This window comes from Scyliorhinus torazame, chromosome 4, assembly GCF_047496885.1.
Source record: "Scyliorhinus torazame isolate Kashiwa2021f chromosome 4, sScyTor2.1, whole genome shotgun sequence".
NCBI classification, from domain to species: Eukaryota; Metazoa; Chordata; class Chondrichthyes; order Carcharhiniformes; family Scyliorhinidae; genus Scyliorhinus; species Scyliorhinus torazame.
Genome location: NC_092710.1, coordinates 174,405,804 through 174,431,072, shown reverse-complemented (window position 1 = coordinate 174,431,072; position 25,269 = coordinate 174,405,804). Strand labels below are relative to the sequence as shown.

General features: G+C 43.8%; 1 protein-coding gene across 3 annotated transcripts in view; it reads right to left on the bottom strand.

Moving 5' to 3' along the window:
* Nucleotides 1–25,269, bottom strand: part of LOC140410602 (protein LYRIC-like) — a 154,448-nt gene that overhangs the window by 47,419 nt on the left and 81,760 nt on the right. For 2 of the 3 annotated variants that reach the window (XM_072498889.1, XM_072498891.1), the window contains exons 5-6: nucleotides 10,539–10,784; nucleotides 3,844–3,918 (exon numbers count right to left, since the gene is read on the bottom strand). In XM_072498889.1, coding sequence (XP_072354990.1) covers nucleotides 3,844–3,918; nucleotides 10,539–10,784 — 321 coding nt within the window. The remainder of the gene's footprint in view (nucleotides 1–3,843; nucleotides 3,919–10,538; nucleotides 10,785–25,269) is intronic. The other variant, XM_072498890.1, reaches the window with a different exon arrangement.

Here is a 25,269-nt window from a genome sequence, read left to right as displayed (position 1 = left end):
CTAACCATGTAATTATGACATATCCACATGTTAATTTATATATTTCACAGAGACAATGTGGCAGTTTACTAAGAGATGGCAATGTGAGGAAAATGGTTTTGCATTACAGCATCACTATATTCTTGTGGATACAACTTTCAGTTTCATTGTCATTTGTCATTTTAGTTATTAACCTGACATGATATCATTGGAGTACATCATGTGGAACCATGTACTATGAGAAATTGCTGGAATATTAAAACTGAAATTACAGCACAATATCAGCTGAGGAGTTGATCCAGGACCTCTGGTTTTCTGCCTCATGAATAAATGTGCATGAATTGCACTGGATTCCTTTCTAAGTCTTACCAGCAAGGGCCACTACTTTTACAAAACTGCTGAACAAAGCACATAAAGGTCTTCCAATCTTACATGACTTGGAAGTCATTGTCAGGGGAATGCATTATAATTTTTTACCTTTTGCTTCATTTGGATTCCTCCCAGTTGGAAAATGCAGTACGTTTGAAGCAGGAGCACTGGATGAATCACAACTTACCAACTGGCCTTTGGGTGGGAGGACATTCCATCACTACACCACCTTCGTTCACCATTTTAAAGGCTACCTGCCTCCCAGTCTGACCTTTTGAGGCCAGTAAAATCAGCCCTTTATGTGCATTTGGGTTGGCATGCAGAGTCTTGATGGCCACACGGATCCTGTCTATAATGGCCTGGACTATTTGACAGCCTGCATGTGGTAAAGATTTTGTACCCTCCATTAGTGTATTCTTTCCAGTGGGAAAGTGATACGGATGCCTACTTTGTCAAGCTGGATGCATACAAGAATGAACTGTAGACTGGCTAATCTGGCAGATGTCCCCTGCAACCGTCTGGAAGAATCCAAGATTAGCAACATAGTGATCATCATAGCTGAACAAAGATTCATCCTAGTCCATAAGGCCCACAAATCAGCCTGCCACAGCTGGCAGAGTATGTCATTTGCCCTTTCAGCGAAGCTCAAGCACTGTGGCTTACCTAGGTATGGGTGGCTTGACCTGTAAACCTGTCTACATGGGTAGTTGTGGAAGGGAACATATCCCATGATGCTATTGTTAGGTCTTAAGAAAATGTGTTTGAATTGGTCCTCCTCATCCAATTCATGCAGCACTTGGGCATCAATGAAAGAGATTTCCATTCCCCAACTTCATTAGCTTCATATGCAGCAATAATAGCAACTCTCCAGGGAAACACATCTTACCAAACTCAAACCTTCCACAATGAATTAAAAACGTAGGAGGAAATAAAAGTGTGCAAGATGTCCAATGCACATGTAGAAAAATGTATACTGCAAAAAAAAAATCCCTGGACTTTTTCCAATGAAACTACAGCAACCTTGAATTATGTGATACTCCAAAGCTGATCAGGCCTAATTTTCTGGCAATTAACAATAGAGCCATATAGCTTTACAGTCCTTATGATTTTATTGTCCATTCTATGATGGATCACCCAAAACTGAACAAAGTACTTCAACGGTGACCAAAAAAATGTGTGTACAAATTATTTATTTATTCTGTAACCATGCCCCGACTTTATAAATAATGTAGGAAGACAGTGTTGGATAAAAAACACCGCCACTTGCTCTCGCACTTGCAATCACCAGCATAGGTACTTTAGAGGTTAGCTCAAAGGCGGGATCTGCACGTTGTAAAAACTCTGAGCACCAGTGGTGTGCAGCCAGGAACAATGGTAACGTGCCAGAGGGCAAGGTTGCTCACAGATTCTGCAGCGGAGGATTCGGATGAGCACTTCAATTGGCCAGCGTACAGGAAAAGGCTAATGACAATGAAACAAATATCTAGTGCATTGGCAGGGCTGCCAGAAAGAATCTGCAATGTCAAGGAGGGGTATGGCACCAATTTGGCACAGGGCTTTTCGTAGATCTTGAAGCCCATCCTTTCCAATGCGTTACCAACAGAATCCACTCAATCTCTGGGTCTGCAGTGAAAGATCAGACTTCTGTAAAGCAAGGTCAGCTTGCTACAATGGGAACTCAGACTGTTCTCATTCAAGCTCAGTATTCTACCATGCAAGCTCAGAGTGGTGCCATGATCATGTTCAAAGGGTTACAGGGTATCACAGCAGTTTGGCAACCCGTCCTCTACAATATTACTTGGATTGCTGACATGCCACCCCGGGAGCAGTGTTTCCGTGCAGCACTTATCTGCTGTCCTCTCTCAGGAAGACAACATTCATTCCCCCAACCACTGCCACTCCGCCACTGTCGTTGATGATGCCTGCCAGCCAGCCCAGATTGCTGCCAAGATGGTGCAGTCTGAATTCGGGCCTGTCTGCTCCGCCATTCAATATGATCACGGCTGATCTTGTGCCTCAACTTCATTTTCTGTCCGCGGCCCATATCCCTTGATTTCCTCAATGACCAGCAGCCTTCTAGCTTCTTGTTTTCTAGGTCCAGAGCTGCCGGAGTTCATCCTTCATATCATCTGCAGTCTCCCTCAGTGAAAGTCAGCCATTGTCTGCCAGCCAAGCTGCAGCCACAGGAGTTACACTGCATCGGAGCACCAGACCAGGCAAAGGCAGACTGAAAACAAGTATAAAAGGATTGGATTGGATAGGATTTGTTTATTGTCACGTGTGCCGAGGTACAGTGAAAAGTATCTTTCTGCGAGCAGCTCAACAGATCATTAAGTGCATGACAAGAAAATAAAATAAAATAAAATACATAATAGGGCAACACAAAGTACACAATGTAACTAGATAAACACCGGCATCGGGTGAAGCATACAGGGGTGTAGTGTTAATGAGGTTTGTCCATAAGAGGGTCATTTAGGAGCCTGATAACAGCGGGGAAGAAGCTGTTTTTGAGTCTGTTCGTGCGTGTTCTCAGACATTTGTATCTCCTGCCCGATGGAAGAAGTTGGAAGAGTGAGTAAGCCGGGTGAGAAGGGTCTTTGCATAATGCATAAGCTTGATTATTTGAATAGCGTCAGCACTGATTCTTTGCTCTGTTCAAAACTGCATTTGCAAAATTCAGCCCACAACGTTGGGGTCCAATTTTTCAACCCAAACCTACCACCAGCAAGGTTTTATGCTACAAATTGTAGCTGTATAACCTAGTAGTAAATTCAGAAGTGATAAGATATTAAAAACAACTGATATTCTGTGTGGTGCTACATCAGCAAAGTCCTGTGTGGTGTCCTGCATCACATGGTACTTATTTAAAACAGAACCTGTCACAACAAAGAGTAAGGCTCTTGTTTATAATACTTATTAAAATATTACTACATTTCATTATCCTCTGAGACAATGGCATAATTTGAGAAGATGGTAATGTAGTGGCAATGTCACTGGAGTAGTAAACCAGAGGCTCAGGCTAATGCTCTGGGGGCACAGGTTCAAGTGTGATAATTGCAGCTGGTAGAATTTAATTCAATTTTAAAAAAATAGAATGGAAAGCTAATTCAGTAATGATGACCATGAAACTCATCATCGTTTGTTGTAAAACCTATCTGGTTCACTAATGTCCTTTAGGGAAGGAAATCTGCCAGCCTTATCCTGTGTGGCCTATATGTGACTCTAGATCCACAGCAATGTGGTTGACTCTTAATTGCCCTCTGAAATAGCCAAGCAAGCCACTCAGTTCAAGGGCAATTAGGGATGGGCAAGAAACGCTGGCCTTGCCAGCAATGCTCGGACCCATGAAAGAATAAAGAAACACTCCTCAACTCTATTATTAGTGTCCTATGATTTACTGGTTACCATTCAGAATCCTCTATTTATAATGCAGCTCAATATAACTCATTGCTGGCAATGAAATGAGTGTTAAAACCAGAATTCTTTCGCACTTACTTGATTCAGGCGGATCAGGAAATGCTCCAAAGGTCACAGGAGGGTTTCTAACACCTGCCTTGTTGTCCCATGTTCCTAAACACAAATCAGCAAGATCAATTCATGACAAAGTAGCAAAACAGTTGCTTCTCAAATCTACCGCTTTGAGATTGTTCATGACGCAGGGATTGGAATAGAATGAAAATGAAAAATTAAATGAAAATCGCTTATTGTCACAAGTAGGCTTCAATGAAGTTACTGTGAAAAGCCCCTAGTCGCCACATTCCGGCGCCTAATTATTACGATCCCAGAGAAGACCGCAGAAGTGGCTAGGATACTGGGCAGAAACACCAATATTTTATTTTAATTTTGTCCAACTGTGAGAAAAGGATACTTCGCTCCAGAAGTGATTACATAAAAAATAGGGATAGGGTATATTGAAACAAAATCTATTACTAACACAGTATTAAAATCTTTAACACAGAAAATAACTTACAATTACCCCATGAACAATACTATTCAATACAGTGAATACTTAATGCTATCTTTATTCCTACTTAAGCAATCCACTCTTAACTACCAATGGGACTTAGGAATACTTGCTTTACAGAGATGCTCTTTGAGAAAGAGAGATCTTTTAGCACTGCTTTGAAAGACAAGATCTGACTCCTGTCAGACCAATGCAGAAACTCTGGCTGTATGGCTTCAAAGACTTGTTTCAGCTCCCGCTTGTTCTCAGACAAGTCTGCACTGCTTTAAAGACTGTTAATCTCTTTTAACTGAACTTCAGAGAGGAAAACCTGACTTGTAGTCACAGCTTCATCCAGAACAGAACTGACCTGCTTTTCCTATAAAATACCAGACACCTTAGCTCCACCCAGTAATGATATCATCTTACGATGCTGAAATCTAATTAACTCCACAGGGAAGCTTTGACAAAGTGTCATGCAGACTCAAACCGTTAGCTCCCCACTCTCGCCACAAATGCTGTCAGACCTGCTGTGATTGTCCAGTATTTCCTGTTTCAGATTCCAGCAAACTGCAGTAATTTGCTTTAATATTACTGTAGAAAACTTGAAAGGGCACTGGAAGGATACAGTCAGTATTTATAGAATTTGACTTTGCATATCTGCTTATTGGCAAGTATGAGGAGTCTTACAACTGGATTTGGGTCAAAACGTTATGTAATTTCATGTGGAAGCTTCTACATTAACATTGCAATGTTAAATACTTTATGAGCTTATTGCTCATTCCCCAATTCAGGCAATTCCAGCATGTAACAATGTTGACCGAAATTGCTGATCAGGAAATCTGTGTTACAAGCTCCTAATTAAATCAGACCTGCATTTTCCCAACCAGCTCTTTTTGTGAGTGTTGCTTATTGTAGAGAACATACCATCAGTGAAAACAGCCCTTTAAACCACCAATATTTGGTGATTATAAATCTCAATGGGCAACAGACCTAAAGAGCTCAAATTTGCAATTGAATTCTCCTTTGCAAACAAGATTCTTGATAAACATTTTTAAAGATCACAACATGGCAGCACGGTAGCATTGTGGATAGCACAATTGCTTCACAGCTCCAGGGTCCCAGGTCCGGCTTGGGTCACTGTCTGTGCGGAGTCTGCACATCCTCCCCGGGTGTGCGTGGGTTTCCTCCGGGTGCTCCGGTTTCCTCCCACAGTCCAAAGATGTGCAGGTTAGGTGAATTGGCCATGAAAAATTGCCCTTAGTGTCCAAAATTGCCCTTAGTGTTGGGTGGGGTTACTGGGTTATGGGGATAGGGTGGAGGTGTGGACCTTGGGTGGGATGCTCTTTCCAAGAGCTGGTGCAGACTCGATGGGCCGAATGGCCTCCTTCTGCACTGTAAATTCTATGAAAACAGAGTGCAAGTCTCCTACAAATACAATGTTACAATGAGTTCATAAAGTTAGGAAACAGGTTTTGATCTAGCAACAATGAAGGAACAGCAACAGAGATCTAAATCAGGGTGATGTTCCTGTCATTCTGCTGCCCTTGTTCTCAGTGGTAACGATTGGATGGTGCTGTTGAAGGAGGCTTGGCAAGTGATCGCAGTGCACATTGTAGATGGTGCGTACTGCTGTTGCTAATGTGCGCTGGCGTGTACATGGGTGTAAATCATGTGGCTGCTTTGGCCTACATGGTGTAAAGCTGCACTCACCCAGGCAAGTGGAGAGAATTCCATCGCATTACTAACATGTGGTTTGTGGATGAGTGACAGGCTTCAGGGAGTATGGGGTTTGGGAGCCTTGGAATGTGAGAATATGGTTAGAAGGCTGCATGACTTGCTGAAATACAATGACATAGAGGCACAAAATTCCCATATATAAGTGAGTTAATGTATATAAGACAGATATAAAGAACATTACAGCAGAAAATTCTCAAAGTGAGACTAGACAGGCTTAAATGTTACCACAGGGCCATTCTAGATTTATCTCTTCAGTACCTTATGGATGTTGACAAATTGCATTTTTAAATTTTGTTACGCTAGAAATCTAGGGCGGGATTTTCCACCCACCCATGGTGTGTTTTGTAGCGGTGCAGGAGGCCTGCCATTGGCCGGAAGTGGGATCTTCCGGTCCTGCCACTCCACTGTCGAGGTCCCGCAGTGGGGTCCCGCATTCGGCAAGACTGGAAGATCCCGCCGGTGGGACGGCCAGAAAATTCCGCGCAGTCTTTGTATTTTAGTCCTTTACTTCTTGTACTGTAGTTTATTTTATAACTGTAATAAAACACATATGCTCTGTACAAGGCTCTCTCTGACTTTGAGTACCAAAGATCAAATCGTTTTTAATATATAAATTTAGAGTGCCCAATTATTTTTTTCAAATTAAAAAGCAATTTAGCGTGATCAATTCACCTACCCTGCACATCATTGGGTTGTGGGGGTGAGACCCACGCAAACACGGGGGGAATGTGCAAACTTCACACTGACTGCTGCCCCACCAGAGGTGCAAACACCCTGGATCACTGCTACATGAGCATCAAAGGTGCCTACTGCTCCATTCCCCGACCACACTTTGGCAAATCCGACCACAGGTTGGTACTCCTACTTCTGGCTTACAAACAGGAACTCAAGCGTGCTGAGCCAGTCAAGAAAACCGTGCAGTGCTGGCCTGAGGCATCAGAGGATATCCTCTGCGACTGCTTGGAGTCTGTGGACTGGTCCATATTCAAGCCAACCTGGATGTGTATGTAACCACCGTCACAGACTTCATCATAGGTGTGTCGAGGACTGTGTACCAAAGAAGACAATACGGGTGTTCCCCAATCGGAAACTCTGGCTCAACCAAAGGGTTCACTCCCTGCTGAAGTCCCGGAAGGAGGCGTTCAAATTTGACGACCCTGACCTTGTATGAAATCCAGGTATGACATACGTAAAGCCCAGGTCAACAACACAAACCCATGAAGTCTATGGCAGGGCTTACACGAGATTACGGGCTACAAAGCAAGGCCAGGCAGAATTTCTGGTGCTGGAGCATCCCTACCCAATGAACTGAACGAGTTCTATGCCCACTTTGAACAGCTAGCCATTGCATCAGTGCCACCCGCCCAAACATCCTGGACACATAAATACCAATATTACAGCCGCAGAGGAAAGAGCTGCCTTCTTGAAAGTGAATCCGCGGAATGCGACGGGCCCCGACGGAGTCCTTGGGTGAGCACTCAGATCCTGCACAGACCAGCTGACGAGTGTATTCACAGACATCTTCAACACCTCACTTCTCCGCTCCGAAGTTCCCACCTCCTTCAAGAAGACCTCCATAATACCAGTGCCAAAGAAGAACAACGACTACCCACCGGTGGCCCTGACATCTGTTATCATGAAATGCTTCAAGCGGCTCGTCACGAGATGGATCAACGCTAGCCTCACAGACGGTCTCGATCCATTGCAGTTCGGCTATCGCAGCAACCGATCCACAGCAGATGCTATCTCCCTGGACCTACAATCAACACTCGAACATCTCGACAACAAGGACACCTACGTCAGACTGCTGTTCATAGACTACAATCCGCCTTCAACACCATTATCCCAACAAGATTAATTACCAAACCCTGCAATCTTGGACTTGACCTCTCACTGTGTAGCTGGATCTTTGACTTCCTCACGAACAGACCCCAATCTGTCAGGATAGGTAACAACACATCCTTCACAATAGTCCTCAACACTGAGGCCCCGCAAGGATGTGTGCTCAGTCCTCTACTGTACTCCCTATACACATATGACTGTGTGGCAAAATTTAACTCCAATTCGATCTATAAGTTTGCAGATGATACGACTGTGGTGGAGCCGTATCTCAAACAACAACGAGTCAGACTACAGAAGGGAGATAGATCACTTGGTTGCATGGTGTACCGAAAACAACCTCTCTCTGAATGTCAGCAAAACCAAGGAACTGATCATCGACTCCGTCCATACCAATGGCTCCAAAGTAGAGATGGTCGATAGCTTTAAGTTCCTGGGGGTCACCATCACTAACAGTCTGTCCTGGTCCACTCACGTTGATGCAACAGTCAAGAAAGCCCAACAACGTCTCTATTTCCTACGGAAGCTAAAGAAATTCGTCATGTCCGCATAGACTCTCACAAAGTTCTACAGATCCAATGGTGTGCCTCAGGGATCAGTGCTCAGTCCATTGTTATTTGTTATGTTAGATGTATAAATGATTTGGATGAGAATGTAGGAGGCATGGTTAGTAAGTTTGCAGTGCCACCAATGGTAGCATAATGGACAGTGAAGAAGGTTATATAAAATTGCAACAGGATCTTGACCAATTGGGCCAGTGGGCCGATGAATGGCAGATGGAGGTTAATTTGTATAAATGTGAGGTGATGCATTTTGGTCGACCAAATCAGGGCAGGGAGTACTCAGTTAATGGGAGGGAGTTGGGGAGAGTTACAGAACAAAGAGATCTGGGAGTACAGGTTCATAGCTCCTTGAAGGTGGAGTTGCAGGTGGACAGGGTGGTGAAGAAGGCATTCAGCATGCTAGGTTTTATTGGTCAGAATATTGAATACAGGAGTTGGGACGTCTTGTTGAAGTTGTAAGACCACACATGGAATACTATGTTCAGTTCTGGTCACCCTATTATAGGAAGGATATTGCTAAACTAGAAAGAGTGCAGAAGAGATTTGTGAGGATGCTACCAGGACTTGATGGTCTGAGTTATAAGGAGAGGATGGATAGGCTGGAACTTTTTTCCCTGGAGCGTGGGAGACTTAGGGGTGATCTTATCGAGGTCTATAAAATAATGAGGAGCATAGTTAAGGTAGATAGTCGATATCTTTTCCCAAAGGTAGAGGAGTCTAGAACTGGAGGGCATAGGTTTACGGTGAGAGAGAGATGCAAAAGTGGCACAGGGCAAATTGCTTCACACAGAGGTGGTGAGCATCTGCAACAGACTGCTAGAGGCAGTAGTAGAGGCAGGTACAATTTTGTATTTTAAAAAGCAGATGGACAGTTACATGGGCAGGGTGGATATAGAGGGATATGGGCCAAATGCGAGCAAGCGGGACTAGCTTAGTGATAGAAACTGAGCGGCATGGACAAGCTGGGCCGAAGGGCCTGTTTCTATTCTGTAAACATCTGTGACTCGTTGTGCCATAGAGAGCATCCTATCTGGCTGCATCATAGCTTGGTATGGCAACTGCTCGGCCCAAGATCGCAAGAAACTACAGAGAGTGGTGAACTCGGCCCAACGCATCACACAAGCTTGCCATCCTCCCACTGATTCTGTTTATACCTCCCGCTGCCTCAGGAAGGCAGACTGCATTATCAGAGACTCCTCCCACCCAGGCTTTGCCCTCTTCCAAATCCTTCCATCAGGCAGAAGGTACAGAAGTCTGAAAACCCGCACATCCAGACATAGGAACAGCTTCTTCCCCACAGCTACTAGACTCTTCATTGACTCTCCCTCGGGTTGATCTGTTCCCTGTAAGAACACTATTCACGGCGCCTGTGCTGCTCTTGCTCATGTCGTATTTGCTTTGTTTGCCTTGTTCCGCACTGTAACCAATCACTGTTTGTTGATGTACCATTTGTCAATGTACTTTGTTGATTATCCTTTTGTCTACTGTGTACATACTGTGTACGTTCCCTTGGTCACAGAAAAATATTTTTCACTGTACTTTGGTACATGTGATAATAAATCAACCAATCAATCGACAGTGAACCGGGGCTACGATCGAACCCAGGTCCTCAGCACCGTGAGTCAGCAATGCTAACCACTGCGCCACTGTGCCGCCCCCATCAAAGATCAAATCTAATATAAATAAGTTTCAGAAGTGTTTGAGAGAAGTCAGGTCACAACTGTGGCATCTTCTGCTCCTCCCAGTTATGAATGCCCAGTTTGGCCAGGTGCAACCTCATATCACATTTAATGGCCGTTAGGTAAACCCCACTTCAATACTCCAACAATATGCTTTAACCCAGCTTCAGAGATGTCACTGACCTAGTGAGATTTTCGCTTTCAACCCTTCCACAGACAGTTAATTCTGGATAATGTTGTGCCTGGAATTGGTCTAACTAGGAACAGTATTCAGACTACTCATACTTAAATCATGTGAGCTCCTAACTCTCAGTACAAGGAGGCTTTTGTCACATCAGTTTATCCCATCTGGCTGGGCAGTTATTTGAATCCACTGCATCATCCATTCCTTTGTTCTTAGTTGTAAACAATTTGAAGGATACTGACCTATATTGGCGAAGATGTCCTGCTCAGCAGAATCTGCAGTATCCCAGTCGACTCCACTGCTGCTCAAGTCCTTGGCTGTTACTCCCCAACCTGTAGTAGCCATTGGTCTATCCGAGGGTCCCCAGGATACAGGGCTCGCATCTCGTCCCGTTGTGAACTGCCAAGTGCTGGCTTTGTCAGTTGCCTCATTCCAGCTGCACACTGTGTCACCTAGAGAATCAGGTGGAGCATTCCATGCCGTGGTCTCTGGAAAAACAAAACAAATATAGCATGTTAAATATCATCTGCTAGAGAACCCACAACAGTTTAGTCTATCCTGCAGTTATTTATTTAAAAAAAAAAATACAAGTTCTTCATGGTCCAGTTTAAGGGACAGATGTATGATTACAAAAAAAAAAATCAGTTTTTTGCAGCCAATTAAAGTCGGAATTTGTCAACTTTAAAAAAATGTATTTAGCATACCCAATTCATTTTTTCCAATTAAGGGTGGCCAATCCACCTATCCTGCACATTTTTGGGTTGTGGGGGCGAAACCCACGCAAACACGGGGAGAATGTTCAAACTCCACATGAACAGTGACCCAGAGCTGGGATCGAACCTGGGACCTCGGCGCCACGAGGCAGCAGGGCAAACCCACTGCGCCACCGTGCTGCCCCTGGAATGAGTCAACTGAATCCCAGCATGTAAATATTCCAGATTAACCTGAAATACTGCAGAGCTACAGATTTTTCATCATTAATTCTGCTGTTATTGATAGATCCTTTTCCTGGAAAGGAATGGTAAAATAAGTAACCTCAGAGCATGTGCCTTTGAAAGGTGCCAAACCTCAGCCTTCATGCTTAGCCTTACCGTCTACCCAAAGGCTCAGATATTCCCAGTTTGACAGAACTCATTTACGACTTCATGGCCATTAAATAAAAACCTCTTGGATTCGTAATTTGAATCACACACGGAGATGTGAGTGCACAAATAATGGATCTTTACATCTTTACCTTCTTTAGAACAACTAGGGCAGAGTACTGAAGATTATTTGAACCTTCAAGCCAATTTGCAGTTTTCACCAGTTTCTAAAATTGTATGATGTATTGCATAGGAAAAATGGAAACGTTCTGAGCAGTGGGTGTGGGTATCTCTGTGTGTGAAACCTACCTAACCTAGTTTCATTTTTTGAGGCTGTCACCATATTTCTGAATATACAAGTTAGGAGAAGGAGTGGGCCACTCAGCCCTTCGAGCCTGCTCCACCATTGAATAAGATCATGGTTGATCTGATTGCAACTTCCTGCCCATCCCCGATAACCTGCCACCCCATTGCTTTTCAAGAATCTAGCTCTGCCTTGAAAACATTCAAAGACTCTGCTTTCATTGCCATTTGAGGAAGTGAGTTCCAAAAGCTCATTACCCCAGGGAAAATGTTTTGTCTCATCTCTGTCTTAAATGGTCGATCCCCTTATTTCTAAACAATGACCTCTTAGTTCCATATTCTACCACAAGAGGAAACATTCCCTCCACATCCACCCTGTCAAGACTCCTCAGGATCTTAGATGTTTCAATCAAGTCGCCTCATTCTTCGAAAATGATATCATAGAATTTACAGTGCAGAAGGGGGCCATTCGGCCCATCGAGTTTGCACCGGCCCTTGAAAAGAGCACCCTACCCAAGCCCACACCTCCACTCTATCCCCGTAACCCTACTTAACCTTTTTGGACACTGAGGGCAATTTAGCATAGGCAATCCACCTAACCTGCACATCTTTGGACTGTGGGAGGAAACCGGAGCACCCGGAGGAAACCCGCGCAGACACGGGGGAAATGTGCAGACTCCGCACAGACAGTGACCCAAGCCGGGTATCGAACCTGGGACCCTGGAGCTGTGAAGCAACTGTGCTAACCACTGTGCTAACGTGCCATTTTGGTATAAACCCAACCTGTCCATTCTTTCCACAAAAGACAACCCACCCATTCCAGGTATTAGTCGGGAGTAAATCTTCTCTGAACTGCTTATAATGAATGCATTTACATCTTTCTTTAAATAAGGAAACCAATATGGTAGATATTATTCCGGATGTGGTCTCACTAGCACCCTGTACAACTGAAGCATAACCTCCCTACTTTTGAATTCAATTCCCCTCAGAATAAATGAAAACATTCTATTCGCCTTCCTAATAACATGCTGCACCTGCAAAATAACCTTTTGTGATTCATGAACCAGGGCACCCAGGTCCGTTTGCATCTCAGCTATGCAATCTCTCACCATTCAGATAATATGCTTCTTTTTTATTCTTCCTTCCAAAATGTACATGGTGGATGGGGATGTGCTATGGAGCTCTCTGTATGGACATCTGGAAGGCATCTGATTTGGTCTCACACAAAGTTTTTAGCAAAAAATAAAAGTATGTAGAAATGAAGGTCACCTTGTAACTAGTTCGGGGTTTGGACACAGAGTAGGGATTAAGGGAATGTACTGTATAAGGTTTAGGGTTTCAAGGTGTAAAAAACGCTACGGTCTGATTAATAACACGAGGGTCATCAGTTGTGCTTGATCTACAAGGTACAAATAGCTAGTATTATGAATCAAGTAGGATCTATTAAGCAATATTTTACTATACTTAACAAGAAGCAGTGAAGACAACATAGAACATTCGCATCACTCAAGATCCCAGGAATATTTGGTGTTATTGTCAGCACAGCTAATGTATTTCTACCCTTTGTCTTTGAGGTGGCCTTGAACAGTGTCCTGAAGAGTTATAGCCCAGAAGTTATGGTATCACACTGCCAATAAAATCACTGGGGGAGATTTTGAGCCCACGTTAGCCATCAGAGAAAACGGCAACGCGGGAAAAATATTTGGCGAGATTGGAAAATGCGATTTTCTGCATGGGGATTGAGTTTTCCAATTTTCCAGGCCCCTCGCCGGTGGTGTATCAAGAATCACAGAATCATAGAATTTACAGTGCAGAAGCATGCCATTTGGCCCATCATGTCTGCACAGCCCTTGGCAAGTGTCTTTATCAGTACTTTATCCTTGAAGTAAGTAATTTAGGTAAATTTTTCCATTTCTACCTCAAGCTTCCACCTTTCCATTTATTTTTGAAAAGCCCTCTCTTTATTATTTTCTTCCATTTCCAATTTCTTCATTTCTATTTGTAATTGAATTCTAGCTAATTCTATTGATTCACACTGTATCTCTGGCAAATTTAAATGTTGAGCTATGGTTTGTATTAGCTCAACCTTCCTCACCCCTTTATATAAGGTTAACTGCAGCTTTTCCACAAAAACAAAAGTTTTGTTTTCGTCTCCCTTTCTAAACTATCCCGAGTGATCACTTCCACACCCAGGAACATTTTTGCAACTGAAAGAGCCATGTCCAGTCATTCCCTATTTAAACTTCAAAACCTGAAAGATTGCAGTCATTTCACACACTCACTATCTTTTAAAGTTCAATAACCTCAAGCCAAACAAGGAATTATACTTAAGATCCCAGACAAGCCCTAAATTTATTAGGATCCCAGATCAGACCCTAACAGTAGCTAGGATACAGGACCCGAAACACCAATATTTTAATTTATCTTGTAAGAATGTGCAGAAAGAATACTTCATTCCAGGAGTGATTGCACGAAGAAATAGTGATTTGGTATTTTAAAACAAAATTTTATTATTAACGCAGTATTAAAATCTTTAACCTCACACCCAAAAATAGGTTGCAATTTCCCCTTAAACAATACTACTAAATACAATTAATGCAATATCCTTAATTACTATCTCTACTCCCAATTAAACAATAAGAAAAAAACATACAGCTCTCACCCATCCCACATCCCAATGGCACAGAGTAATACTTGCTTTCCAGAACACATTTGGCTCCTGTTGGAACCCCTGCAGATTCTGGCTGGATGCCTTCAAAAAGCTGTTTCAACTTGTTTGTTTCAACTTCCTCCCTGTCCTCTAGCACGTCTGCAATGCTTTAAATACTATTAATATTTTTCAACTATCCTGCTGTGAGAGCAAAAACTTGTGGTCTAAAGAGTAGCCAGATCAGAACTCAACTCAAAAGTTCACTCGCTCCATTAACGACTTTGATGGAGGGATAGAAGATTCTATAGCCAAATTTGCAGATGACACTAAAATAGGTGGGAGAGTAAGTTGCAATGAAAAATTGAGAACCGTACAAATGGATATAGATGGGTTAGGTGCATTTTGTTTTAAAACCTGGTTTACACTGCCAGAGTGTCAGGGGACAGTGCCAGGACACAGCCCGACCACGTCGTTCACCACCCAAGGGTATACTTACCTGTCCGGCCCTGGCATGCCCATCACTAGTTTTTGTTTTTGAAAGCAGTCGTGATTCACACTGCCTGGGTGGGACCATGCAGAGTGGTGGAAGCAGTGGTGTTAAGCCCCATAATTATTTTAAAATATGATAATCAGGCCCCCGCCTAACTTGGGTGTGAACCATATCATGATATCGGAGTGGGGGGGGGGGGGGGAGAGAATGTCAGGGAAAATCCTGAACTGAGATCTCGGAGGCGCAAATCCTGTTTTGGGCCTCTCACGAGATTGAGCAGCCATTGGAGGATTTGTGGCTAGATCACAGCCTTGGTGTCATCTTAAATTCAGACTATTTTAGCTATTCCTTTGGACTGGTTTAAAACCTATGTGTATTGTGGCTGGTAAGACACATACTTCAGCTCAAGGCTCAAGAGGAACACGTGTCATAAAACAATTTTGCTCCTTCACAAACAACTCCTTCCCGTTCTTCAATTATCCTGACAGCTAATTGTCTAACAGAAGTCAAATTGAACCATTCAATTTAAAACTGCAGTTACAGAATAAAATGCATAGATTTTACAGATTCTAAAAGTTAGCAGAATTATCAAAATCTTATAACTATGATTGGCAGGATGTGAAAAATGATGTTTACAAGAATATGTACTGCGGCCTCCGTTATCAATGACTTGGTCAAAGGAAGAAAGTTGTATTTCTAATTTTGCAGATGACATGAAGCTACTAGGCACAGAAAGGTTTGTAGGAAGAACTGGAAGTTACGCAGGAATCTAGACCGACTAAATGAGTGCAAAACTAAGGCAGGTGGAATTAAATGTGGTGAAGTGAGAGGTCATCCATTTTGGATCCAAGATCGAATATAATATATATATTTTTAAAAATATATTTATTAAAGTTTTTTAACACAATTTTTCTCCCTTACAAACAATAACCCCCCCCCCCCTGTAACAAAAAAAATGAGAAATCGCGCAGAGCAAGATATATACATGGCAAAATTATATATTTACACAGCTTTGTACACTGGCCCTCACCCGTACGTGCCAGTTTCCCCAACCCTTCATGTTATCTCTTGCTCATCCACCCTCCCAGGCAGCCCCCCCCTTCTCCCAGGACGTCCCCCCCCCCCACCCCCACGGTTGCTGCTGCTGCTGACCGACCTTCCTCTCACGCTCCGCGAGATATGCCTGTATATTTACTGTATATCTAATGGCCATAAATATGCCTGCATATTTACTGCCACCGCCTGTAGAACCCCTGCGCAGACCCTCTCAAGGCGAACTTAATCCTCTCCAACTTTATGAACCCAGCCATATCATTTATCCAGGCCTCCAGGCTGGGGGGCTTCGCCTCCTTCCACATTAGCAAGATCCTTCGCCGGGCTACTAGGGACGCAAAGGCCAGAATGCCGGCCTCTTTCGCCTCCTGCACTCCCGGCTCGTCCACTACTCCAAATAAGATCGAATATATTTTTAATGGCCTGAGACTGGGAATCATGGAGGAGCAACGGTACAAATCACTAAAAACCATTGTGCAGGTACAAAAACAAATCAACATAGGGGCAGCACAATGGCGTAGTGGTTAGCACTGCTGCCTTACGACACCAAGTTCACACAACTCGTGAAAATGTGGAACTCTCAGCTGCAAAAGGACACAGATGTTCTCATTCATAAAAACTTATTTACTACATTTACAATCCCTCAACTACATTATCCTTTACAAAAAAGGTTTCATTCATTGCATAATCCCTTAATTGAAATGTTCCTGATCCGACAGATCTTTATTTTGGAGGAATATTATGAGCTGTGGAATAAAGGCAGGTAAATGGAATTGAGGAATGGATTAATCATGATTTAACTGAATGGCAGAACAGGCTCAAGAGGGGTTGACTGATCTACTCTTGATCCTGTGTTCGTATGTGTGAAAATCTGAGTGTGACTAAATACGATTGCTGTTAGTCAATGGAAAACCAGTCAATACTTTGTTGCATTTATTTTATAGCTGCAGCATCCAACCGCATTTCCTGTCACCAGAGTTCTCCACAAGGTACTTTATTTCATCTCACTCTCTCCTATTTTGAGACATCTAGCGCCTTTAGACTGATTGAGAGAGCCCTATCTTCATTAATTGCTCTCAAATCCAGAGAATCAGAGATACGTGTGAACAGTTAGGGTTAATACGTCACTGGAAAGCCCCTGGCCTCCAGTCAAGACTTGCCTGCGGTGATATGGCCTCAATTCTGAACATTAAAGAAAGGGAGCAAAAGATAAGCTTTCAGTGGCACAAAGCTACATTTAGGTTCAAACTAAGGTATGATGCCTCTGACTGCTATTGTCAATTTTGGAACCACAGTAACCATAATCTTCCCCCGCAGCTATTCGTTCATGCTAGGTCTTCTAATTAATAACAACTCTCAAAAGGTGCTGTTGAACAAAACCTCATTTCCCCTTCACATAAACTGAGTTACTGGATCTTCATGCACGATAACATCAGGAAATACATTTTCTCTTAAAATTGTAAGAACTAATGATGGCTGGCTAGGTCACCCGCCCAGGAGAATTCTAGGTCTTGAGAAAAAGACCTAAAATGTAATATCTCACTCCATCTAAGTAGTCACTTTGAAATAACAGCAGGATATTGAGATTACTGGAAACAGCAGCATTATATTTACACGTTAACTCTCTAAACACATGGCATTACCTTAATGGTTGTGCTATTCCTAGTTCTTTTCTACTTGCACTTTAGGGAAGGAGTTAATTCCTTCAATGGGTTTATTCTCTACTCCCCTGACAACATTGGGCGGAATTCTCCCATTTTGAGATAAGTGCCGTGGCAGGTGTAGGAACGTGGCTGCAGCAGTCGGCAGGAAAACACACTAAATCCTTCGGTCCCAACATAATTAATAATGCACCATGTGTTTCACTCCGTATTCAGTGGCGGAGCAGGCCCAGTTGGCACATAGTCCACAATCATGTCCGGTGTCATATTGAAAAGGCGCTCAATATCACTGACATGCTATTGAAGTAAGAAGGTGGACCTCCTTAAAGTGAAGATAGATCGCCGAGAGCACTCTGAGATCGGAAGATGAACGCCTGAGAACGAAGATGGATCTCCTGGTACAGTCTGAGGCTGGACGGTGGACCCTCACCAGGACACCTAATTTGGAAGGTCCACCTGCAGGTACACCCCCTGAACAACTGCTGTGATGTTCCAGGGTCCAGGGCTGCGGGTGGCCACCATCCTGAACTCTGGAGGCAAGCTCAGATATTATTCAGCTGAGTCCCAATATCTGCACGCTACTTTGTTCCAAACATGTTTCGGTGTGTTTTTCCGCTTGCATCGTGGAGAATCTGGGGCGAGATTCTCCGAACCCCCGTCGGGTCGGAGAATCGCCGGGGGCTGGCGTGAATCCCGCCCCCGCCAGTTGCCGAATTCTCCACCACCGGATATTTGGCGGGGGCGGGAATCGCGCCGCGCCGGTTGGCGGCCCCCCCCCCGCGATTCTCCGGCCCGGATGGGCCGAAGTCCCGCCGCTAAAATGCCTGTCCCGCCGGCGTAGATTAAACCACCTACCTTACCGACGGGACAAGGTGGCGCGGGCGGGCTCCGGGGTCCTGGGGGGGGGCGCGGGGCGATCTGGCCCCGGGGGGTGCCCCCACGGTGGCCTGGCCCGCGATCGGGGCCCACCGATCTGCGGGCGGGCCTGTGCCGTGGGGGCACTCTTTCCCTTCCGCCTTCGCCACGGTTTCCACCATGGCAGAGGCGCAAGAGACTCCCTCCACTGCGCATGCGCGGGAATGCCGTCAGCGGCCGCTGACGCTCCCGCGCCGCCCGGAGATGTCATTTCCGCGCCAGCTGGCGGGGCACCAAAGGCCTTTTCCGCCAGCTGACGGGGCGGAAATTCGTCCGGCGCGGGCCTAGCCCCTTAAGATTGGGGCTCGGCCCCCAAAGATGCGGAGCATTCCGCACCTTTGGGGCAGCGCGATGCCCGACTGATTTGCGCCATTTTGGGTGCCAGTCGGCGGACATCGCGCCGACACCGGAGAATTTTGCCCCTGGTGTGGGTTAGGCCTTTGTCTGCATCCCATTAACGGAATGCAAATGAGATTCGCCGCAGCCTCTGGCAGTTCTCCGACCCGCCATGGCTGGCACCAGCGGAAGATCCTGCTGTAAATGTGAGCCGGCGTGAAACCAATTTCTGAGGCTCCCGTCATATTCCCTCCCCCCTTCCCAGCATCGAAAACACCAGAGGGGGCTTGGGAGAATTCCGCCTCTTTATTATCTAACAGAAATTGCTGACAAGGAGCGGGTATGGCTGATGGCGATATAATTGTACAGCCACAGGTACCAACCTTACCAGACGTTGCCGGGCATACATCATGCAATACAAGCAAATTTCCTTCACATGTGCACTTATTTAACAATCATCGACCACTATTCATAAGCCTAGAAAGTAAGCGGCACACAACAACCACAAATTCTCAGAAACATAAGGGCAGCACGGTGGTGCAGTGGTTAGCACTGAAACCTCACAGCGCCGAGGTCCCAGGTTCGTTCCCGGCTCTGGGTCACTGTCCATGTGGAGTTTGCACATTCTCCCCGTGTCTGCGTGGGTTTCATCCCCACAACCCAAAGATGTGCAGGGTAGGTGGATTGGCCATACTAAATTGCCCCTTAATTGGAAAAAATGAATTGGGTACTCTAAATTTAAAACAAAACTCTCAGAAACATCACTAACTTTTGCCAAGATTTTCGTCCATATGTCGCGAATACAGAGTGGGGAGAATGTGCAGCTCCACAAATCTGACTTCAAGAAAGTGTTTCACCAAACTTCAGATATTTGTTCCAAGGTGGTAGGGTACACTGGGAGCCAAGCCAGGCTACCCTGGAATAAGTGCGGAGGATGTTGAGTGAGGAGGATGCTGGTTGCAGAGGTTTACCTTTGTGCTCCAATGCTGTGTTTGAGTTTAATTTTTAAAAACCGAAAACTATTAAACAGCCCTCCAGTCTTCACACTCTCCACACGCTCCCTATGCCCCATCCATGCCGCCTAATGTCCTCTACCAACCCCCACAAGGTTTCTCATACCTTCAATGGTAACCTATGACCCTCTTCCCACCTCCAAAACATTTTATAGCTCCATGCCAAACAGTGATCTTCTCCCCATCACCATGGTTTATGTCAAGAGAAAGTGAAATAGCAAGCAATTATTTTTAACACTCCAGACATTTTATTTCAAAGAGTTAAAGGGCACGAGCTTTAAATGTCTTGGCAGCTCCCTTTGACAGATCATCTTGACATTACTGACAGTTGTTTTTCACAATTCCAATGAGATTCATAGCTACAATAAGTTTGTGCACTTTCTACGCAAATTCATACCTACATTTAGATATCCCCAAAGGGCACCTGACCTCCCCCCAAAGGTGTCCCAGGACCACTCTATTCTTTTCCTATCACTCAAGTATTTTGTTTTTTTTTATTTTGACTTCAGTCAAATATCTGTAAAATATCCAAAGGGACACTGTACCTCTCCAAAGGCCCTGGCGATCCAAATTAATCCACTAAGTTCAGAACTACTTTTACCAGGTCTAACATGTACACATTGGATTTCAGGTACCTCTCACACCAAGATCACATGAACCGGGGCAACTGCTGATTTTTATCAGCCTCCCCCCCCCCCCCCCCAACCACCACATACACACACACACACACACAATAGGTAGGTACTATGTTTGAAGCAGGGACTTCTGGATCGGTCTTTCTGCCAATTTTGCTACGATGAATTGGCTCTCTGGCATGGTGAAAAACTAGGCCTCCGTTTCTGTTTTCACACATACTGCAAAACATGTTGAGCGTTTCCAGCATTTTCTGGTTTTATTTCATTTTTCTTGCATATCCAGGATTTTGCTTTTCTACTTTTTGTCCTACCATTTTACAGATAAGGAAACAAAATACTTGATTGAAAGGAAAAGAACAGAGTGAATATCAAAAGAGGCTATAGTACTGGATATAGTTTCCTAATAATGGTAGAAATATTATTACTCTTGGGAGGAAAGGAGGGGATCAAAATATTTAAACAATAAGGAAAGTTAAGGAAGTTGGACTTGTTACCTTTTCAAAAAAGTGAGTACTTGAGGAAATCTATTTGGTATTAAGATGATGAAAAAAGTGGATTGTTGCTTGCCTTTTGTTATGATATGCCCCGTTGGAACCATTCATTATCAGCTGGGTTTCTTTCTTTTGCAGGTATTTTGTAGGTATTTTGGTTGGTAGGTATTTTGGTTGGTCATAATAATGACTTGTATTACATCCTACTTTAGCAAATAATAAGCAGATTTCATAGTAAGACTGAAATATAAAGAGGACATCCCTAGGCTGCAATGGCATAAAATGAATATTTCGACAAATGCATCATTAGCAGCTTCACAAGCACAAATATTTCTTATTCCTTGCTGACAGCCATGGCATATTAGAGTAAACATGAAATTCATTACTTTCATATTTTTGATATCATAGTGAGGAAAGATGAAGTTGTTATACTTTACCATACTCCATACGTTGCCCCTCTGTAATTGCATCATCTATTTTTGTAGCTGCCACAATGTGCTTTGTAAGAAGTACTGAAGTTTGGTCTCTAAATCTCTTTCAATTTTTTTTATGGCTACTGCAAATGCATGTTAAATTTTATTGCTACACCATTTCAGAGGTCACTTAAGAACCAACCCCATTGCTGTGGATCTGGAGTCACATGTAGGGCAGACATTGATGAACCAGGTGAGTTTATAACCACAATCAATAATGGTTTCATGGTCATCATTAGACTTTTAATTACAGACTTTTATTGAATTAAAATTTCACCATCTGCCAAGGCATTAACCTGTGTCTCTGGATTACTAGTCCAGCATGTGGTAAGATATCTGGCATGAGTAACCTGTAGCAGGTCATAAGGTGAGAGGAGCTGACAGCTCACTGGAGGAAAAAGGCTGAGAATATGCACAATGATAAGCTTGGTGCATTGAAAGACCTGCTATAAAACCTGTGGTCTTTTTCAATGAGCATGGCAGTGTTCAGCACCAGCCTGACAGAGAACTTTGGGAATGGTTTGGAGCCCATGTTTTCCAGCATGGAAGCACTGGCCAACTCCTTTTGCACACTTGTGGACGCAAACATAACAGTGTCTAATCCTATGCCACAGCTTCCATTACAGCACAGACAGCAGCAGCCCAACATCAATGTTTTGCATGGAAAGTCAGGCTTGGGTCATAAAGGGTCAGCTTTCTGACAGCAGTGATGACTGATGCCATCATAGCTGTGGATTACATTGTGTAAAATGGCCTGCAGGATGTCACAGCTGACCAGCAATCTGTCCTCCAACAGAATACAAGGATTGCCGAGACAGTTCCCCAGGGAGGTTACATGGAATATGAACCCACTCTCCTCTCAGGAAGACAGCATTCATCCTCCTACTGAACCATTCTGCTGGTGCCCTTGCTGTTGCCTGTTTGCCCAAACCGCTGTTGTCCATGCTGAGATGGTGCAGTTCTCTGGTCCAGAGCAGCTGGAGGTAATTCTTCACCTTCAGACTGAAATTTAATGGCCAAAGGCTACATTGAAGCACAAGGTCAGGCAACAGCACTTGGAAGAGAGGCATTTAGGCAAATAGACTTATCTTTGTATGCAATATGGCATGATTTTATTTCTAAATATGGTTTGGAATGTTTATTTTGAGGTTTTAAAAAATATTTACACTGTGACCAAGCAGATGTTGTGATGGTCAGTGACAGAAGGAATAGTTGGTGAATGTGGAATTGGAGTTGTGGTTACTGGTATCGCACTTAGATGATTTCTTCATAGACAGTATGGTCAGAAATGTGCTGCCTAGATTGCCTGCTCCCTTTCTCGTCCTCCTGCTACTTCGCTGGCCATTGCATAGTTGGTGACAAGAACTGAGCCCTCATAATGGCGAGACTGTGTGGCATGCAGTACATCATCACAATCATTTTGTAGCCTAAGGGCACTTGTAACACCCAAAGAACAGGCAAGATTTCTCACCAGGAACATAGTGGAGGTTTCAAGGATCTGCTTTTCATCCTATCAGATAGTGAATAGTGCCTTAGAGGGACTTCAAGTGGAAGGAAATGTTACTTTTGTAGTGCAGACTTTACCATAGTTTGCATAGCTTACCAATGAAAGTATTGATATAATGATAAAGTTAAACTGTTAATGACAGCAGTTGGGTAATACCACTGCATATAAATACAACATGATTCAGCATTGGCCAGTGCTTTTCTCGTCACAAATAGACAATTCTATTTACGACACAGAAAGGGTTTAAAAATCAGTGCAAATGTAACTACAAACAGGGTAGTGAAGCCAGAATATAATGGTGCTAATGCTCTGTAACGTGCTCTGTGTTTCATGTGGCAACCCTCTCCAATATGGCTGGTAAAAAGTTGCAACACATTTTGCTAATTCAGGACAGTCTCGAGGTTTTCCTTTGTGTTGTTTTGCACTAAAACTATGAAGTGGCACAACAGGCCAAATGAAAAGGAGGGTAATTAGGGCTAGATTTTCAATGCCAGGATCAGGTCGGAATAGAGAAAGCTGATGAGAAAATGGAGTTGATGTCATGCGTGATGATTCCTAATGCTGTTCCAACCCTCCTGATTTTTGTGAGAGTGGGAGGAGAAGGTGAAATGACCTGCATTGTTAATAGGGCATATTCAGAAAATTAAGCAGCTCCTTACGCGTTTACCTCCTTAGATCTCAACATTTTTCTTGGGGTGGGTGGTCATTGGGAGCTATGCAAAACTGAACCGCTCCAGCCTGTCGGAAACAGGGTCTGCAGCATGAACAAAGTTTAATTAGTGTGAAGTGGAAGTTTTGAAGAAAATGAAATTTTAACAACATGACTTTTTCCCTGTCCTATACCAGGTTTGAGTTCTCCATCTGCCCTGGCCAATTTGGAGATTCAAATGATTTCATTTTATAAAAGCATGCGCAGGTGGCAGCCACAGCAATAGCTGCAGAATTAGGCCAGACGGTGGCCTGTTTCCCTGGTATCCTGCTTCCATTCCCACGTGACCTCCACCAATTGGCTGAGACATGGGAGAGTACCTTTAAGAAATGCGTGTTTATAAATGGGTGTGTATATGAGGAATTGAACAAACGAATGTGATATAAAATAGTTAGGTCAAATATTAGTTACAGTAATGTGGATGTGATCAGTCTAATAGTAGTGAGTTCACAGACAAAGGATTTCAGAAAGCATGGCAAGGAAGGGGGGAGGGGTGTCTGGTGGAGGATGGGAAAAGGATGCTGGGTAACAAGAGGCCCAGGGTTAAGGAATGAGAAGTGAGCCAATCAGGATATATGGCCAGGTCAGGCGGTGTATAGGATGGCCTATGGGAATCTTGTATGTGAAACTTGATGCCACTGAATGTATTTGTAGAGATTCCTTTGTCTCCGACCTCACTCGGATATTGTCAGATATAAGTATCTGTAGTGAGAGTACCTTTGAGAAATGGGTGTTTATTACTGCAATGATGTCAGAGAGTGGGTGGAGCTGGGCTGTCTGTCAGCTTTTTACTTTCCTTTTAGGCTGTTTGCTGCAGGGTGTGTTTTAGTTTCGTTTTCAGTGTTGGAGCTGAAGCCAGACAGAGCAGGTGTACTGTTGATCTCTCTGCCATGAAAAGACTGTCTCTTGATCATTTGGTGAATTCAGAATTATAAATGTTCTGAGTAGTGACTTTAACCTAACGTGCTTCTGTTAAAGGTTATGTTTTTTGTAAGTCTTCTGGATGTTAAAAGGAAAGCTTAAAGGATTACTTAGTGTTGTATTCTTTGGGGGTTGTATTTGAATTAATGGTTGCTAAGATGTTCACTGTATGTTTTTAAAAGGTTAACTTGAGTTCATAGAATAAACATTGTTTTGCTTTTAAAAAATACTTTTCAATTTCTGCTGTACCACACCTGTAGAGTGGGTTGTGTGCTCCCCATACCACAATTTATTAAAAGTTGTGGGTCAGGTGAATTCCATGATACACTTTGGGGTTCTCCAAACCCTGGCCCATAACAGCTGCCACTCCCAAACCCCAACAGCTAACCTCTTGCCGCTACCAAAATTAGAAGCTGTGTGTGCTTCCTGGTGGGGGCAGATTCCCAACCCTGAAAGGATCCCACCTTCCAAACCCCACCACCTCAGCCAATATCCAACCTCCTAGTGTCAGGGTGAGGACTTATATGTAATACATTCTATTTCAATCCAACACTGTTGGTGTTCAAGGGCTCTTCTATAAACACTTGCAGTCATACATCTTGATGAAAACTCTTTTAGTAATGTCCTTGCTCCACTGACACAGTACAGGCACAGTACGAAGTCTTACAACACCAGGTTAAAGTCCAACAGGTTTGTTTCGATGTCACTAGCTTTCGGAGCGCTGCTCCTTCCTC